This window comes from Poecilia mexicana, unplaced genomic scaffold, assembly GCF_051168715.1.
Source record: "Poecilia mexicana isolate PSO_F unplaced genomic scaffold, ASM5116871v1 scaffold_8, whole genome shotgun sequence".
Taxonomy (NCBI): domain Eukaryota; kingdom Metazoa; phylum Chordata; class Actinopteri; order Cyprinodontiformes; family Poeciliidae; genus Poecilia; species Poecilia mexicana.
Window position 1 is genome coordinate 18,010,537 of NW_028263377.1, and position 18,850 is coordinate 18,029,386.

The window sequence follows — 18,850 nt, forward strand, 5'->3', positions numbered from 1 at the left end:
TAGATAGATAGATAGATAGATAGATAGATAGATAGATAGATAGATAGATAGATAGATAGATAGATAGATAGATAGACAGACTCTTTTCAAATCATTTTCTTTTCAAAAGAATTCATTCTGTGATTTTTCAACTCAGCATGTCCTTGGTTTCACTGAAAAGCATGTTGACGTAGAAAACCTCATGTTCTGGCTTCTGCGCTGCACTGACAAAGATCTTGGTGATGTCCTTCAGCATCCATTGTGCTGTCCTCACTCTACCATGTCTATGTTTTGATTCACTTTTGTTCTTTTATATAAGTACAGCCCCCTCAGTAAGAAAGTTGGGACACTTTGTCAATAGAAATGAAGCTTTGCAAAGTTCTCTCAAAATAAGTCCTTGTGGAGGCCAAACAAAGCTCATCTTCTAGCCTATGGATGAGAGACAACATCAAGGTTGTCGTAGGAACACGTTTACAACTGCATACATCAATAGGGCATATAACTTGCTCGTGTCTGAACACTTTTATTGCTGATCAGTGTGGGAGAGTTTTTAAATTACATCTCTGGGCATATTACAACAGAGAGTGCAGGAAAAGCGTGTGTGTGTGGGCGGTAATCTTGCAAGGAGTCCAAACTCTTGATGCTTGATTGTTTCAAATCAATGCAAGAATTTCAAGGCAATTTAAGGACACGTCAGTTTAAAAAGCAATTCGTGCGGGGTGATGATAATATTAAGTTTCATTAGATGACCTCGCTTGAATGAAACAATGGAAACAATGAATACAAGCAAGTTTGCTGTTTCCATTTTGCAGAAGTTTAGGCTTCGGTATTATACAGTTGTAAAATCCTCCATCATAAAATTCCGGGAGTACTGCCGAGGAATCATTTATCCCCAGGCTGTGTGAATCACAGAGCAGGGAGTGTGCTTTGGAACTAGTCGTGACAATATAATGTAATATAATATAAGTGGGGGGGCTTCCACAGAGACAGAACTCGAAATCTGTACATCTTCTCTGGCGCTGTTATAGCAGGATGTGCTGTAAAATTGTCAGTGTGTCAGTCTGATATGTTTTCTCACAGTGAAATGCCATAACCATGTGTGGGGGGGCTGACATGAAAGCAAATTATGTTTGCCACTAACTCACGACTGCAGGAAATTACATGAGAACATTGTTAATCACTCTGAGCACTCCACAATTCACAGTGTCATGTCTGCAGGGATTTGGGGCTATTAGACTGCTCTGCATCCATTATTCTGTAAACTATCCATTTATCCATCAAGAGAGAGGAAACTAAAAAAAAAAAAGGTAGAGTGCGTCTAATTACAGGACTGGACAGATCACGATACCCTTCATCTTCGAGTGTTTTTCACAGAACAAATTGTTCAAATGCATATTCTTAACTTGATTTTAATCATGTTGAAATAACTGCATGTTCTGCAGGTAATGTCTACCTGTATTTCTAGATGAATCTAGACTTCTTTCTTTTTTCCAAAGAGAAATTGATTTTTTATTTTTTTTATTGGACATTATGCGGATGCTTCATGCTTCTATAAAAGGCATACTTTCTGAGCCAGCGCGATGACGCAGAGACTGCATGGGCTCTCAGCAGGACTATAAGAGATGCCACTCAGCTCCGTTGCGGAGCACACATGAAGGGGGGAGAGGAAACCGATCGCTGATAAGACTCAAGAAGCTTCTCGGTGGCAAGAGCCAAAGGGATGAACACAACTGAGAAGTTCTGCCTTCCCGTTGATGGCATCCTCGAAGTGTTCAACTCTTTCACCGGGCATCAGCGTTCACGAATTGCGCACCAAGTACTGCAGAGCGCAGCTCTCATCCCGCGATCCCAACACCCCAAAGTCTCAAACATAACCAAAACGGGCATGGGCATCATCAAAACTGTCAAAGGTTGCTGGAGACGGCAGGATAAGAGAATGACCTCCCGCAGGTCCTCAAGTTCCGGGCGTCGGCAGGTGTCGATTGACCGAGTCCCCAAAAAGCCGGTGGACCTGACAGAGTTGGGTGCGACCAAGTCGAAGAACTGTCACAGAGTAGTGGTGCTCGGGGCGCCCAAAGTGGGTAAAACCAACATCCTCCGGCGGTTCTTAGGGGAAGACTATGAAGAACACTATGAGCCTACTGTCGAGGACTTTTATCGCAAGATGTTCCACATAGGAGGGGAAACATACCAGGTTGATCTGCTGGATGCGGCATCTGAGAAAGACTTTCCAGCCAAACGGAGATTGTCCATACTTACAGGTAAGGACGCTTTATGGCTTAGTTTTACCAAGAAAAACAGTCGATGTCCTTAAACTCAATTATAATCTTTTTTTTTTTTTTTGTCTTTGCAGGTGATATTTTTCTCCTAGTCTTCAGCTTGGATGACAGAGAGTCTTTGAATGAAGTCCGTGAGCTGCTCGACGAAATTAAAGCCGCAAAGGCAAAACTCCAAAAGCCCAACCACCCCGCGAAGGTGCCAGTCGTGGTGTGCGCCAACAAAGCAGACCTGGACGCACAGAGAGTCCTCAGCAACTCCGAGGTGGTGGACATCCTGGGCGAGGACGCGCCGTTCTTCGAAACCTCCGCTAAAACAGGCGCCGGACTGGAGGCTGTCTTCGCGGCTCTCGCAGCTCTCGGCGGGCTGCCCGACGAGACCAGCCCGTCGCGGCATCAGATCATCCCCATCCTGACCTACCAGTCGCTGTGCGTGGGCAAACGGGGCATCAGGATGAGGAGACACTCCCGGGGACTCGGCGCACCCTGCGCCGCCGTGGACCCCCTTGCGCGCCGCCCGAGCTTCGCCAGCGACCTGCGACTGGTGCTTGGATCAAGCACCCAACACAAGAAACCCGAGAAGCGTCAGGTTCAATGAATTATGAAACTTCTCGACAAAACAAAATTGTAGTAGTATGCTGCAATGTCATAACATGTAAGGAGTTATACTCTGTAGCACCTGGCCGGACCGGTGCATTAATCATTTTATTTTTTGTATTCTATAATTGCATTCTTTATTAAAAGTTTGCTTAAAATGTCGTGCTTGATTTTTTTTCCCCCTCTCAGTGATCAAACATTTTGTCGATTACAATGAGAATGTGAAAATGATTTACGCAAGAACTTGATGGTTGTCAAGTGTTGATGTAAAAAAAAAAAAAAACTGAAGCGTGGGATGGGGATCATCTGCGAAAGAGGATGACTCAAAACGTCTTCAAGAGTCTCCAATCAGACACGAGAGATTGTTCACATTTCGGGGCGCCCACGACGCTCGGGGTTGGCAACGAGCCTTACAATGTGTCAGGAGCAATCCCGCTTACTCAGCTCCGGTAGTTTACACACGTCCGAATCACGTTGTATTTTAGGAAGCAAAACCTTAAGGCGATATTTTTTGAGGAGGAGGAGAGGGCGAATGATAAGAGGAGAGCGGCAATGAGATCAGTACCATGGAGAGAGCCCACATGGAAGCCAGAGGACAACTTATCCACTCGTTTTACAGTCAGCCATTTTTCATAGATCCTACTATTACTTTTTGAGTCATGGCACATTTTAAGATGTCAATCACTTTTCCTTTCATATAGTTAAATAAACAAATCAATAACATTTGTGAGAAAGAGACATAACTCTGGAATTTATCGAAAAATATTTATTTTCTTGTACAAAAGTTGCACCGTTACATAACCTCTGGGGAAAAAAAAACATATTTGATTATTTTTCTTCAGATATTTTTGAGATACAAAAAAAAACGTAAAAAGAGTAAAATACACTTTTTATTTTCTTCAGATTTTTATTTTCCAAATACATAGATTTACAAAAAGAAATAAATTGGACAAAGATGTGTTAAGTAAAACATTCATTGATTCTTACCAGGTTTCTGAATTCATTTTAATTCTGTAATAAATAGAATGCTCTATCAAAAAAAAAGAAGAAAAACATCACAAAACTATACACAAATGTTTTTGGATGTTATGTGACAAAGTCTATACTTCTACAAGGCATTATAGCACATAAATGTAGCATCCAAATAAAAAGTATTATTTTAACCAATCTAAGTTCATTATATAGTACTCCAGAAACTGCAATTAAAAATAAAAGTGAAATTGAAAGTATTATCTTCAGCAGTTTAACTAATAAAGCGGCAAATATTACAAAAAGCATCTAAAAGTAAACATATATCCTTGTATTTAAAATAACCTTAAAAAGACTGCAAGAAAAGAAATTAAGATATAAAACACACTTTTTGAACTGACATCTAATATCCTGTTAAAGCTGCATAGAAGGTTACAAAATATTATTCATAAAAAAAACATAAAACAGAAGAAAAATATTTGAGCATTTCTAAAAAAACAAACAAAACAAAAACAGATTGTATCAAATCTGACATATTTTTTAAACAAATTAATACTTTATTCTTTTACACATATCTGTCATGTTTAGGCAATTCAACGGATTGTGCAAATTCTTATTTATTTATTTTTTTACATGGTTGTGATTTAGAGAGTTATAAATCTTCATTGTCAGTTAGCTGCCAGTTTTTGGGAAAAACTTCTTTCCAGTTCCACCAGCAAAACAGGAAGCATGCTGTCCAGTAAGGCCAGACCCTCCCAGGAACATCTCAAACCCCTAAAAAAAAGAAATTGAAAGTATTTTCTTCACCAGTTTAACTAATAAAGCAGCAAATATAACAAAAAGCGTCTAAAATAATAGAAAGAATAATGAACAAGGTGTCTGGGTTGGTGTTTGCTTAAATAATTATGCCAAACAAAAAATATGCTAGATCTAGCTTCATATAGATTGCAACTGTATGTGCTTACAAGTAAACATGACAGTAGAAAAGCAAAGACAATGAAATCACCTGTCATCAAGAATCAGCTGTCCACGTTGCAGCAGCTCTTGGACAACAAGAGATCCACCAAATATTTCAAGAAGACTTAATTCAGGGCTAAAGAGCTCCCAGTGCTTTAAAAAGGCAGAAAATTGTGACAAATATGTTCAGGTTTTACAAAAACTACTCACTACTCGACATTCTCCTCAGTGACAGAGGCATTCGCACAGAAAGTAAAAGGGCTATTGTGTGAGCTTCACCTTGTGATTAATGCCCGTGGTCATTCTCATTCCCATCACTAACACCTCCTCTAATCTGCAAAACAAAAATCATTCAGAATTAACAAGGACAGGTCTCAATATAGCTTCTTCTAATGCGGGCAGAATGTTTCAGAGTTGTAGCACATGTATACCCAGTCACACATCTTGTGAACTAAGTGTCACATTTTCACATGGCCAGGGAATTTTGGGAAACTGCAACAATGTGTCGTCTCGTGTGATTACCAGAAATAGCCATGGCAAGACACATCGCTACTGCCTGTAAGTGTAACAACTCACAGTTCAAGATGGCCCAGCTGGATCCGCCTCCGTGTCCCATGTCCTCGCTGCCGGACTTCGCGGATCCACACATCCGGCTCCAGGGTCTGTGTCCGGGCCTCACGGGCAACGCCTCCCTCCCCAAGGGGAACAAAACGTCCATGTGCTCCTGTTACACAGCGTGAGCAAATAAGATTACACAAAAACAACCAACATCCACCAGTGGTTCTGACCCAGTTTAAATTACCGGGGCCAACACCGATGTACTGTCTTCCCGTCCAGTAGCTCAGGTTGTGACGACTCTCTGAATTCTGTGCAACACAAAGACAGGTGATATAGTTACAACTGTGAGCAATGGCACAGAACAAACTTAATCTCATTAAGAAGTAGTACAGTTATGATTTTAAACAGAATCACATCTCTAAGTGTCAAATACTCTCATTTTGACCCAATATTTCTATTTTCAAATGCTAACTAAATATTATGCAAGTTTACTAATCAACACAGCTAAACAAGACTATGTAGCATGACAGATTTCTACGGAGTGAAAATAATCTCAAAATATGCTAAGGTGCAGGCTCCCAGTTGCGATATTTTTTAAAAATTACATTTTTAATCAACCTGACCCAGAACTTTGTCATCACCATCTGACAAAAATAAATATAAAATATTTTTTTAATGACCATATTAGTGATGTTTTTACTCATTTTTACAAATGCTTCTCAAGGAACAAAAGAAATATTATTTAAAACAAAAAACAACAAAAAGTCCATCTGACGGAGTTGACAGAACTGAAGGTAGTGACAAACTAGTGAGTAAAAAGAAATACTTGAGACATGTGAAGTTATGCAATTTATGTAAAATACATTAAAATTAATTAATTGCACATTTAAGTGAGATTTGTCAACAATTTCACTGAAAGAGTCACAAAACCTCTGATGGAGTTGACATCTGACGGAGTTGACGAAATGCCAAACTACCTCAATTTATATGATGTTATTCTGAAGGAGGCCATATTGTAGCTCATCAGGTCCATGAAATCTCTACAGTTTACCAAAATTAAGCTTTTATTTCACAAAATTTCATCAAAGTTTTGTAAATTGTCAGTTATGGAGTTGACACATCATGGTTGTGACAAGCAACTTAGGAATAAAACAGAAGAAAAAAACTAAATAATAACATGCTAACCAGAGCTAACTAGCCCTCTTAGCAAAGGAAGAGAAAGGAAGTGGTCATGGGGTCCTCAGAAGTTCTGATGCCCCCCAATAATGCCTGATTTTTTTTTTTTACATTTGTTTTACGTCTGACAGTGTTAACAGAAACTAGGGACAAATTTCAACGGGGTATATGGAAGATATATAAAAATGATTTTTAATTCAATTTATTGGTACTTTCACAATTATTTATATGAATACTTATACTTAATTGTCATAATATACTATCTTAGTATTATTCCCTTGTTTTAAACTATTATAATGTAATACATTATAATATGTATAATTATAATGTATTATAATTATACATTATAATTACCCCTTGTCTTGAGTTCTGCTCCAAGACAAGGGATGTTTAAAATAAATAAATATTCAGCAAACACCAGGAAAATATACATTGTTGTGCTCACATGACCCAGGTTAGTCAGATATTTGAAAAAAATATATTTTGTGTATATTTTATTCAAATTTTGTGCTTTGTTTTGTCCCTATTCTCAAGAATCATTTGGAATACAAGAATTCTCAGGTTGCTTTTTAACCATCGAGAACAAAACTGCTGAGCCTAAATCGAAGCTCAAAGGTTTTTCAGCAGATTTGCTCGCAAACATTCTTCTAAGGTTACTCCAGTGAACATGGACCTGGAAAAACCAGAAACCTCTCCAAAAGAAAATAAGCCAATGCTGAGTGTCCAGGTTGAAGATGGGAAAAAAGCTGCAGGAGGTTCAGGTGTATTGGAAAATACTGGTATTACACTGGAGCAAAAAATATGAATGTGAGGAAGAAGGACGTGTAGAAGAGGCTCCACCCAACAAGAAAACTGTGGCCATGGCAGCTTTGATTCCTCCAGAGGTTCTGTTAACTGGAGATCTGCAAGAAGAGGAATTAGAACCAGAGCCAAAGGTTGATGAAGTTTCACCTGTTGAGCCCTTCATTCCTCCTGAAGATGCATCAGACATTGCAGATCTGGAAAACTGTGCACCAGAGATCCAGTTAACGGAAGATTCTCAGGTGAAGGAATTAGAACAAGAGCCAAAGTCTGATCAAAACACATCTGTCTTCACTCCTGCAGATGAGGATTTATCTGTGAAGGAAGGTCAGTCGGACAGTCAAATGTCCTTAGTGCTGGAAGATGATGAATTCAAGGAGGAACTGACAAATTCTGACGTTTGTCTTGCGGTGGAAACAGAGCAGGTTCCACATGCATCTGGATTGACAGGAGAAACCCCAGAGGAGATTACTCCAACTGAGCCAGAACCGGAAGAACCAGAACCAGAGTATTTCAGCGAACCAGAGGAAAACCAGAGCAAAACTGAGGAGATAAAAATCAGAAAAATGGCTGTGATAATCCTAGTCAGCAATCTAATCCAGAGGATTATCAAGAAATCGGGACAGAATTGTTACCCTCCAGAAAAATTTAATGCCATATTCAATCGTCTGTTTGATAAACTCTGGATTGAAACTGAACCCATAGTCCTCAGCATGGGATTTCACCAGCTCATCATTGTGCATAAGAGTTTAGCACATTGGTATTTGTAATTTTATGCAGAATGAGACTTTACACAATCAGAAAAGATGCAAAAACAGATGTCAGTTAGATGAAATATGTTGCTAAAAGGACTTATGATTACTTTGTAGAAGTTATTTGAACTGCGCACTGATGTGCTGGTATATAAATGTTGAATTCTGCTTCATATATATTAGGAGTATATTTAAGGGTAAATAACAAGTAGGATTTTATTACATATGTTGCCTTTTAACTGTGTTTAAGTTAATCCAAGCTTTAAAATCCTTAATTTATTGATAATATGAGGCTGTTTGTGACAGACTTACATTTTTAGCAAAGTTAGACACTTCATACTGCTGAAAGCCGTGCTGCTGGAGAGTTGTTCTGGCACATTGGTACATCTCTGCTGTGATTTCCTCTGTGGGCATGGTTACTTGTCCAGACTGGACCTGTTTAAACAGCTGAGTACCTCTCTCAAGGGTCAGCTGGTACAGAGACACATGGTCATCACACACCCTCAGCATCTCGGACAACTCTCTGCTCCACAATTCAGTTGTTTGGTTGGGGCGTCCGAACATAATATCCACCGACACCCCACCTGGACACAGCTTCCTGGCCTCTGCCAGAGTCTGCAAAGCATCCAGGGAGTTGTGGTCTCTTCCCAAACTTTTCAGGTCCTTGTCCTGCAGAGACTGTGGGAATAACAATGCGTTATAAGCAGTAACTGGACACAATTTTCTGTACCTTAAAATCTAACATTTTTGTTTACCTGGACGCCAATGGAGAAACGGTTCACCCCCGCATGGTGGTAGTCTTTTAACTTTGACATTCCCACTGGGGTAGGGTTTACCTCCAGTGTGACTTCAGCCTCATCTGAGAGATTCACCTGCTTGGAAACTGTTTCAAGGATCTTAGCGATGGTTGATGGGTGAGCCAGGCTTGGAGTCCCACCACCAAAAAAAACAGATGTGATGCTGCAAGTCCAAAACCAAAGGATTGTGAAGGTGTTTACAGGGCAAAAGTATTTATATCTCTTAAAATTCTTCAGATGTTGACATGATCAATTCACAATCTACAATCTATTTTATAAGGACTTTATGATAGACCAACATAAAGTGTAGAATAAGTGTGAATTTGAAGGAAACTGATAACACACTTTGCTAAATTGCTTTTACATTCCAAAATTGCAACAAAGTTCCAGTTTGTAAGTTGTCAATATATAAAAAGTTGAAAGAGTATCCATATCTCTGCACTGCATTAGTTGTAACCTGTATGCAGGATTGAACACAAGAGTAACTTGAATGAATGAATGAACATACCAGGACACTTGACTGAGTTGCAGCAATGTCTCAGTTTCCCTCTGAAGACACTTTGCCATGATGTCTTCGTTGTTCTCTTTGGGTATGTATTTGTTAAAATTGCAGTAGGTGCATCGTCGGAGACAATAAGGCCACTAAGGGAGGGAGAACAGAAGGCAAAGCATACATCATATATGCCTTAAAAGTCGAATACTTTAATATTAGAACATTTCTGAAGAAACGGGGCCTGCCAAAGTGTGCCCATCGGTTGGAACTCTGCGTTCAGAGGTTATAAATTAGCATTAATGCTAAAGTAAGCTACAATGTACTCAATAGTATGTGGAGAGTCACAAGCATGTTGGACTTAGTCCATTCAGTATGTTAAAATTAGTCTATAAGCTAAAATTAGCCAAAATGCTGCCAGTGGCATGTTGTCTCACATTGACTTCATCCATTCAGTGTACTAAAAATGGAAAACAAATAAAAAACAGCTAAAACGTTTATTTTAGAGATGAGGTTACTGCTACCACTAGTAGGGGGGCAGTGCACTGCTAATGTTTGTGCTAATCTTAATGCACTGCCTTCTAATTTTTACTTTAGCAAAAGTAAAAATCAGACGTTTTGTGGGACCTTGTTACCAGAAAACGTGCTCACCTCTTAGCAACAGACTGACAACAAATGCTATTTTTCTAAGATTTCTTCTACTCTTTTGAAATACTACTTATCTAATATACTTAACAAGAATTGTGCAGTTGTTTTTTTTTCTTCTTTTTTGTCATTGGTGGTACATATAAAAGAGACATTCAATAAAGAAGTAAAAATCAGATTTTTACTTCATGGCTGCTTGTTACCAGAAAAAAACACTAATCTTTAAACAGCAAATTAATAAGTAATATTATTGTTTGTAAAGCATAAGCTCTTTTGAAATATACTGCTTATCTGCTTAGACACAGGAAATGTATAGTTTTAAATTGTTAAGTAAAAATCAGATGTTTACTTTGTGGCACTTGGTTACCAGAAAAGGTGCTCATCTCTTGGCAACAGATTGACAACAAATATTATTATTCAAAAAACATAATATTTCTTCTGCTCTTTTGAAATACTATTTTTCTTACACCACGTAACAAGAATTGTGCATTTGAAAAAAAATTTTCTCATTAGTGGTACATATATTACAAAACAGACATTCAACACAAAAGTAAAAATCTGATTTTTACTTTGTGGCTGTTCGTTACTTGAAAAAAACGCTCATCTCTAAACAGCAAATTAACATTAACAAGTAATATTATTGTTTGTAAAGAATAATCTCTTTTGGAATACTGCTTATGTGCTTAGACACAAGAAAATTACAGTTGGTAAATTTTTGTGAACGTAAAAATAAGATGTTTACTTCGTGGCACTTTGTTACCAAAAAAACATGCTCATGTCTTAGCAACAGATTAACAACAAGTATTGTTATTCTTCAAAAAACATAGGATTTCTTCTACAAGCATGAAAGTAGCTAAAAGACATAGAGGAAAACACACAATTATTTATTCTCAATGCTAAACTGAGGGAAAAGAGTACCTAAAATGCTCATTATAAGGAAAAGTCTAATGTTAGTCCACCGCCTTGCAAAGCAAGATGATGCACTAACCTGAGAGGAATAATGAGGGTTTCATTTTGGAATTTTCAGTAGCTTCATTTTAAAAGGCCTCAAGAAACCCTTGTGTAACAGTGGTTATGTTAAACCAGTCCTCAGAGAAACAATTCAGGTATGTGGCAGAAGGGAAATACCTAAAACATGCAGGACAGGGGGGCGATGAGGACCAGGGTTGAAAAACACTGTTCTAACTGTAAGCTCTGGCCTTCTCTGTAGGAACTGAGTGGTCTGCTGTCTCTGTAATTCCAACCTTCAGCCATCTATGTAGATCTCTCTGTTCTCCTCAGTGTTCTATTGTTACGGTAAGTAATCCTCTCTGAAAATTGTCGTGTGAGTGAGACAAAGAGGGGCAGACGAAATTCTCTCCGTTTTGAGTCAGTTAGAATTTGTTTTGATTTGAATTGGGCTCGTTTTTCGCCAGTTACGTCGCCATGGTTACTGGAAATGCAAACAAAAGTAACAGCACCCCTCATGTGAGGAGGCGCGCGGCGGACGAGCCGCATTGACGGTGAAAGGAAGCGGCAGTTATTTTGAGGTGGAGAATGTGCCTTTCATGCATTGCTACGGCAGGCCCCAATAACTAACTCGGCTAAAGGAAAAGATGTGGCTTACGTGCACATATAAGGACGCCTGTTCAGTGAGACGAGGGGAAGCTGGACTCTCAGGCACATGTTCGGTCACTTTCAGGTCGGAAAAGCGACGCAGCCCCGGTGAGAAGCCACGGCTGGCTTTACGGAACATGTATGTTATCATCCTGCTGACGCATTTAGCTGTCTGATCACACCATCCAGTACAACACCGGTTGATATGACAACCATGATACAAATAATCAACATAAACATGCCTTTCCGTCCATTGTTTTAGAGGGTCTGTCTAAACAGGAAATACGTCAAATAAATTCCTTTTGGTATGTCCTGCTATTTTACCACATGGAGGCGCTATTTTACCAGAACAAAACTTGTTATTTTTGTATTCAAATAACCATCCTTTAATGTAGGAGGGGCGATTTATCGAACCGTATTCATGCTTTCTCCTGCTGTGCCTCATGTTTTATCCTGACTGTTTGATTATGTAACTCTATTAATTTCTTTAGTTAAAAAATACTAGTTTTAGTATTAAATCCAATTATTTGATCTTAGATGAAAGCTACCATTACAATTTAAACTGCATATTTTATTTATTTATATATATATATATTTGTAATTTAAGGTTGGATTTTCCAACATCATGTGTTAAGGTAATCCTTATGCCTTCAAATAAGAAGGTACTTGTTCACCAAGTACTCAAACATGACAGATATAGATGCCACAAAAATGTTCTATGTTAATTAGATGTTAGCTATTTTATTTTAGATTTAAGAAATTGATTTTAACTCAGTACAAATTTTGGCAGCATTTTCAAATAACTAACTAAATGATACAAACTGAAATACGTACTGTTGCATTGATGACCAATTTATTTCTGCTAAATAATTTTTGTTTTATTTATATAAAAATATCGCAACATTTACTAAGTTGTTGAGTTCCCTTTATTGGAACTTTCAAGCATCAGCTGGTTCCAGGTTAAAATCAAACCATTTATATCATTACAGAAAAAGGCTAACAATTAAACAGAAAATAAGCTTTTTTTAAAAATAAATAAATAAAATAAAACAGACTTCATCACCAACAATGGGAATATTCATAAACTCTTTGTCATACCATATGATTTCCACCACATGATACAAAACAGGGAAATGTATTAGATAATTAAACAAAGATTTTTATTTGACACGTCAATAAATGTGGATGAGCTCACTGTTGGTTTCTGACCCTGAGGATATTTTCCAGCCAATATCAAATCTGATACCCAACAGAGGCAGACCAAAACAGACAAGAGCAAAGGACCCAGATACATTTTCACTGCGCACAAGATACATAGTGAACATGTTCATTTAAACCACCTTAAGAGAGTGAATCAGAGTCAAATGGATAAAAGAAAGAAAGGTAAGACTTTACATTTAAAACTGTAAACATGCAGTTGAAACTAGATGTTTAGTTTTAGTACTAGGAAAGAGGTTAAACTAAACAACATGTTTCTATTTATTCCTTTTGAATTGATTAAATTTACAGCTAAAAGTCAAATTCAGAGCATTATTTTAAGCTAAATGAAATCTCAGACTCCCGTCTTGACAGGATCTCCAAAGGAACTGAGGCTTATGGTGGTCGGTAGCAGCGGACCCTCTCAGTTCCAACTGACCAATGCTATACTTGGAAAGGAGGTCTTTTCAAACGATGTTATCAGTATTTCTGCAAGTGTGAAGAACAAGGGAGAGCTGTCTGGTCGACCAGTGGCAGTGGTCAACGGACCAAACATGTATGACAAGGATATAACTCATCCAAAAAGGAAGATGGAGCTCAGGAGGTCTAAGTGTTTAGTTATACCTGGTCCCCATGCCTTTCTTGTTGCCTTTGACATTGAGAAAATCTCCCCAAATGACATGAAAACTCCTTGGTTGCTAAAAAGACGCTTTGGAGCAAACTGCCTGAAACACTGCATGGTTCTCTTTGCCTATGAAGGAAATTTGGATGGAGCGTCTCTGGAAAACAGGGTGAAGAAGACTGAATGGTATCTGAGAGAACTGATTGAGAAGTATGGCGGGCGCTTTCATGTTTTCAAGAAGAATTGGAGAGATCGAAGCCAGGACAAGGAGTTTCTGCGAAAAATTGAGTTGATGGTGGCTTCGTTGGGAGGGGGACACTTCTCCAGCAGAACTTTCCAAACGGCAGAGGACAGCGTGAGGAAGGAGGAGAAAAGGCTCAGGAAACAGAAGGCAGAGGAGATAGAGCGGACATGGAATGAGATGGAGCAGCAGTACACGTCAGAGGAGCTGTGTTTTCAGAAGGATGCCTACATCGCCAATGTACGTGCAGAGATTCAGGCTAAGGCAGAGCTTGATAACGGTTGGCTCAGAACATCCCTGGCCAGAGGGCTGGGGACTGGCTTAGTTGTGGGGGCCGTGATTGGTGCACTTTTTGGATCTATTGAGGGGTTGGGAGGAATGGCTCTTTATGGTGTTATAGGTGGGGCGGTTGGTGCATCTGCAGGCGGAACTGCTCATGTGGCAATCAAGCATATGGAGAACAGAGTTGCCCCACCGGCTAGACTCAATTTTAATTCTATCTTCATTAACCGTTTCTTCGCAGTTCCTCGTACATGACAGGATGATGACTTCATTTTTCTGTGTAGAAATAAATGTTTGTCTTTTGCTTATTTGTGCCAAACTTGAAACACATTGATTCATTTCTCATTCATTATGTTTTGTTCTGACTGAGATTTGTTTTTGATGCCTCAGTGTGTTTAAGCGTTATTTTTTTGTACCTGTTTTGAAAGTCTTTGAAAGGTATTTCTTAGAATATTGATTGCTTTTCATTTAGTTTTCACAGGTTTGACAGGTAACTATGGGGCCATATAACATCCCACTTCATGCCCACCATGGAGGATATGTGATGCTTTGGGCTTGTTTGGCTTCCAAAATTAACTCTTCAAAATACATTTTATTTCATTGTGTCCTCCAGCATCAATTAAACCAAACCATAATGATCCAAACATAGAGATATCTGGACCTATATGGACATAGTCATATGTATAGAGATCTGAACAATCTAGTTAGACTATGTAAAGAGGAATGAAAATGGTGATTTTATTGAACAATTATTTTTCAATTTTAATATGTCTGTAATAAGAACAAAGACATGTATTCAATAAAGTGTGGAATTTTCCCATTTTTTTCAAATTAAGTTTATCTGATTGCAATACATGTTATATTTGTTTTAAGGCTTTTCATGCAAAAAGATTTTTTTATTTTTTTATTTAGATACTTCAAGGATAAGTTGGTGGTATCTAAATTTAAAATATTGTGGTGAATAAAAATTATTCATTCAACTCTGATAGAACAGCATATTGTTTGCTGTTGATTTGTGAATACTCAGTATGTTGTACCACCTTCACTCTCTTATTGTGCAATGAGTTAAGGAACGGCTCAGTACCATGAAGGGCGGAGTTAAAGCTTGCTCATGTTTGCCATTCCCTACAAAGACCTCCCCATTCTCCTTAATAACACTCATAGCTGAGCACACCTGTTCAGAACAAACAGGTGCATTCTTCTTCTGTTCTTACCTGAATTTAACAAGGTTTCTCTGTGGAAAAGTTTGCTTTGTGGAAAAGACAGAGTGCGGAAGGTAAGACTACATTTATGTCATGCATTTTCAAGATTGTTTTCTTTTATCTAAAAAATGGACTTTGTGATCCTTTATGTAAGTTCTTTGAGCTTTTTATGGGCATCTTACATAACAAGGGATTACTTTGTTATCACAGCATAATAAAACAGGGAGAGAGCACGCAATGAAAATTAAAACAGAATCCTAAAGGTTTCAGTGTTACAGTGAGACGAATGTCTTTGGTAGTTACCTGTTTGACAACATACTTTTCTGCTTCCGTTCTCAGTTAATCTGTCTGAACCAAGATCACAGAAAACGCAAATACCATTCGGAGTGACAATGAGCACCAAGGAAGAGAAGACAGTCAAAGGGGTATGTTTCAGTTCGACAAGTAAAACCTAAAATTATGTTCTTCATTTATGCTCTCAATGCCTCTAAGCTTAGGAACGGGATATCTTGCTTACTCATCTTGAAACACTGCAAAGCATGCTCCCATTTCTGACTAATTACTTCTGATTTAGCATTGTACCAAAAGAAAAAAAAATACTTTAGGATAATTGAATACCTTGAAAGACAAGAACTATGGGTTTATAGTGTAACCAATTTACAGTTGTGAAAATATATCATGTTTGTTAACATGTTGTACCTTATTTCTTGTCAAACATTTAATCATTCTTTACAGATGACGGATTCTTCCATCTGCCTCCTCCCCGAGAAGCACTTTTTGTGCCTTCTCTGCAGAGACATCTTCACCAACCCAGCGACCATCCCATGTGGACACAGCTTCTGCTTGTCTTGTCTGAGCCAGTTCTGGACTCATCGCCAATCCAAATACTGTCCTGACTGTAGAAGATTGTTTGCCAAAACGCCTGACCTCAGTGTCAACCATATTTTGGCAGATATTTCCGAAAATTATAGAACAGCACGACCTCAGAAACCACCGGAAGAAGAGAAGGTACTTTTTTCTTTGCTTATATTACACATTGATTAGTCCAAAACGTCAAGTGTACAGACATGTGAGAAAGTATTTGCCTCATCACAAGTCTCTTGTGTTTCTGCTTCGTTTGTGAAACTTAAATATTTTCTGATAACTTTATTCATCACAGAAAAAAGCTATACCAACACCTACTTTGGTATATGTTAAAAAAGTAATTACTCCTTAAATTTAATATTTGGTTCTTCCACTCTAAGCTCATTTATTTCAATAAGCATATTCAATAAGCAGCAGTCAGTGTTTTTCATTGAAGTGGATGAATTTTGGCCCAAGCTTCTTTGCCGAATTTCTTTAATTTAGCCACATTGCAGGGTTGACCTGTTGATGTTGTAAGGACAGTTGTCCTCCTAAACAACCAAGTTCGCTGAAGCTTACGACTATGAATTGATGGGTAGAGCTTTTCTCTTAGGATTATAAAGAGCTCTGGGATGTTTTTTCCATGTATGAACATCCATCAGCTGAGGCAGGTGAGGTTTGCAGTATTTTAGACCATCTAAAATACTGGAAAATTATTTTATCCTCTGTCTTTGGACCTCTTGGATGATTATTTGATGAGATATTGGAGTAATTTTGGCTCCCACTTATGGACTCAGGAGTTGAAAAGCTTTGTAAATAACTCTTAACACTTTCCAGACTTGTAAATATCACAGACTTTGTTTATCATGTTCTTGATTTGTTGTTGTTGTTGTTGTTCTTGTTCTTGTTTACGGTATCAGAGTGTTTTTAGATGATTTAGCCTAATTTATGCTGTCAGATGGGTTCCATTTCTGTAATTCATTGATTTTACAGGTCTGGTAGTGTAACCAGACCAGTAAAAGTTGTAACTTGTGGAAAATGTGGTTAATCATAGTTAATTCATGATTTTACAAAGTGGGGAGTTATTTGGTTTTACATAGAACCAGATTGGTTTGAATGACCCTTAATAAATACAACCATGATTTGAAAACTAAATTTTGTATTTTCTCAGGTTAACTTTGTTTGATAATAAGAAGGATTTTAAAAAAATACACTGTATTGCTGAGGTTACTGTTCTATGTCCACAGGTTATAGATGTCAAACAAATGATCAAGGACAGGCTTCAGAAGATAGAGAGGCTAAAATATTCTCTGGATGTCCAAAAGGTAAGTTAAAACTTTAGCATAAAAAACACTAATTCAATACTTCAATAGTTTAATAATTTAATGACTCCTCCATGTTTTGTTTTTTTTTTTGTTTGTTTTTTTTCCAATCAGAGTTCTTACCTGCGTGAGGTGCGTGAGAGTCAAAAGGTCTTCTCAGCCCTGGTGTGTGCTATGGAGGAGACTCATAAAGCTGTTGTCTCTGCAATTGAAGACAAACAAAAGGAGCAAGAGCAACGAGTGCAAACACTGATAAAAGACATCAAGGAAGAGATTGAGCAGCTGAGGAACCACATGAATCAACCTGATCCACAGGCTTTTGACCAAAATGACGACATGAAGCAGGTTGTCTTAGTAAGTACTACCATGTGAAACAGAAAATATAATGATGTCGAGGTGCTATTGTCATCCCCTGCTGAGCATTCCTCTTTTTTTTTTCTTTGTAGCCCACTGACATGAAGGACTGGTCCAAGGTCAGCATTGAAACAGATCCTTGTGTTGGAATCACGAGAAGAGCAATGTCAGACATCTTGGAAAAAATTAAATTAGAAGTCAACAGACTTTCCAAAGCTGGTGAGTAATTTTGACTGTGGATTTGTATATTATGTTACTGCTGTGCAGTAAATTAGGTGGTAATAACATTTCTTTTTTTCTGTCTTCAGAACTAAGAAGACTTGAGAAGTACACAGGTAAGGCCTTGTTGATGATGTAACACAGGTGGAAAGTATTTTATCTTTGTATCTCAGATGAGCTGGCCATGGCATTTCAATTATTCTTTGCTTTTCTGCTGTCTTCCTTCTCAGTGGAGGTTACCCTAAGTGGAAAGACGGCCCACCCTTTCCTTTCCGTCTCAGATGACCGGAAACGAGTGAGGCACACCGACAAGCTTCAGGAGGTCCCAGATCATCCCACACGCTTTGACCGCGTGGCCAACGTACTGGGCAAGGAAGGCTTCAGCAGTGGGAGGTGCTACTGGGAGGTGGAGGTTGGCGACAAGATTGAGTGGAACCTGGGCGTTGCCAGGCAGTCCATAAACAGGAAAGGCAAGTTCACTGTTTGCCCGGCCAATGGTTTCTGGACTTTGAGCCTGAAGAGTGGAGGCCAGTATGTTGCCAACACCTCACCGGTCACCTTTGTGGCTCTGGAGCAGCGGCCTAGAACTGTGGGAGTGTTTCTGGATTACTCCGAAGGCCGTGTGTCCTTCTACTGCGCCGAATCAGGAGTGCACATTTACACCTTCATGGATAGGTTTAAAGACCGGCTTCACCCAATTTTCAGTCCTGGACGTCTGCATGGCGGCAAGAACGCAGCCCCACTGATCATCACTTCAAGCTTCTGCAGCATTTGAGCATCTGTGTTTGACGTTCCCTCTTAGTATTTATCTGATTCTGTCTAATTTATTAAATGAGATGTATAATGTGTACAATCTTCAATAAACCACATATTATTCTGTGCAAATAACTGATTCATTACACTTGAGGACTACAGTGAATCCCATGGAACGAATAACAAAGAAAGGTAAAAAGTTTAAGTAAAGAGGAGGCCCTC

At 38.6% G+C, this 18,850-nt stretch overlaps 4 protein-coding genes across 4 annotated transcripts; 3 read left to right on the plus strand and 1 right to left on the minus strand.

The window, feature by feature from the left end:
* The first annotated feature begins 901 nt into the window (after positions 1 to 901).
* rasd2a (RASD family member 2a) lies at positions 902 to 3,012 on the plus strand. The gene is made up of 2 exons (XM_015000432.2): positions 902 to 2,240; positions 2,333 to 3,012. Exons 1-2 carry the CDS (start codon positions 1,700 to 1,702, stop codon positions 2,851 to 2,853), a joined length of 1,062 nt encoding a protein of 353 aa, XP_014855918.1. The 5' UTR covers positions 902 to 1,699; the 3' UTR covers positions 2,854 to 3,012.
* Positions 3,013 to 3,603: 591 nt separating this feature from the next.
* On the minus strand, positions 3,604 to 11,836 carry rsad1 (radical S-adenosyl methionine domain containing 1). The gene is made up of 9 exons (XM_088008406.1): positions 11,604 to 11,836; positions 9,371 to 9,504; positions 8,821 to 9,025; positions 8,378 to 8,743; positions 5,581 to 5,644; positions 5,355 to 5,502; positions 5,058 to 5,112; positions 4,828 to 4,931; positions 3,604 to 4,595 (listed from the first exon to the last, which is right to left on the minus strand). Exons 1-9 carry the CDS (start codon positions 11,742 to 11,744, stop codon positions 4,490 to 4,492), a joined length of 1,323 nt encoding a protein of 440 aa, XP_087864532.1. The 5' UTR covers positions 11,745 to 11,836; the 3' UTR covers positions 3,604 to 4,489.
* LOC148158044 (GTPase IMAP family member 7) lies at positions 11,836 to 14,807 on the plus strand. Its single transcript, XM_088008407.1, has 2 exons — positions 11,836 to 12,976; positions 13,166 to 14,807. Exons 1-2 carry the CDS (start codon positions 12,958 to 12,960, stop codon positions 14,188 to 14,190), a joined length of 1,044 nt encoding a protein of 347 aa, XP_087864533.1. The 5' UTR covers positions 11,836 to 12,957; the 3' UTR covers positions 14,191 to 14,807.
* A 95-nt stretch (positions 14,808 to 14,902) lies between these two features.
* On the plus strand, positions 14,903 to 18,763 carry btr02 (bloodthirsty-related gene family, member 2). Its single transcript, XM_015000428.2, has 8 exons — positions 14,903 to 15,211; positions 15,477 to 15,562; positions 15,873 to 16,145; positions 17,228 to 17,305; positions 17,417 to 17,656; positions 17,749 to 17,875; positions 17,965 to 17,991; positions 18,106 to 18,763. The coding sequence occupies exons 2-8, from the start codon at positions 15,530 to 15,532 to the stop codon at positions 18,648 to 18,650; spliced, it is 1,323 nt and encodes a 440-aa protein (XP_014855914.1). The 5' UTR covers positions 14,903 to 15,211; positions 15,477 to 15,529; the 3' UTR covers positions 18,651 to 18,763.
* Positions 18,764 to 18,850: the final 87 nt, after the last annotated feature.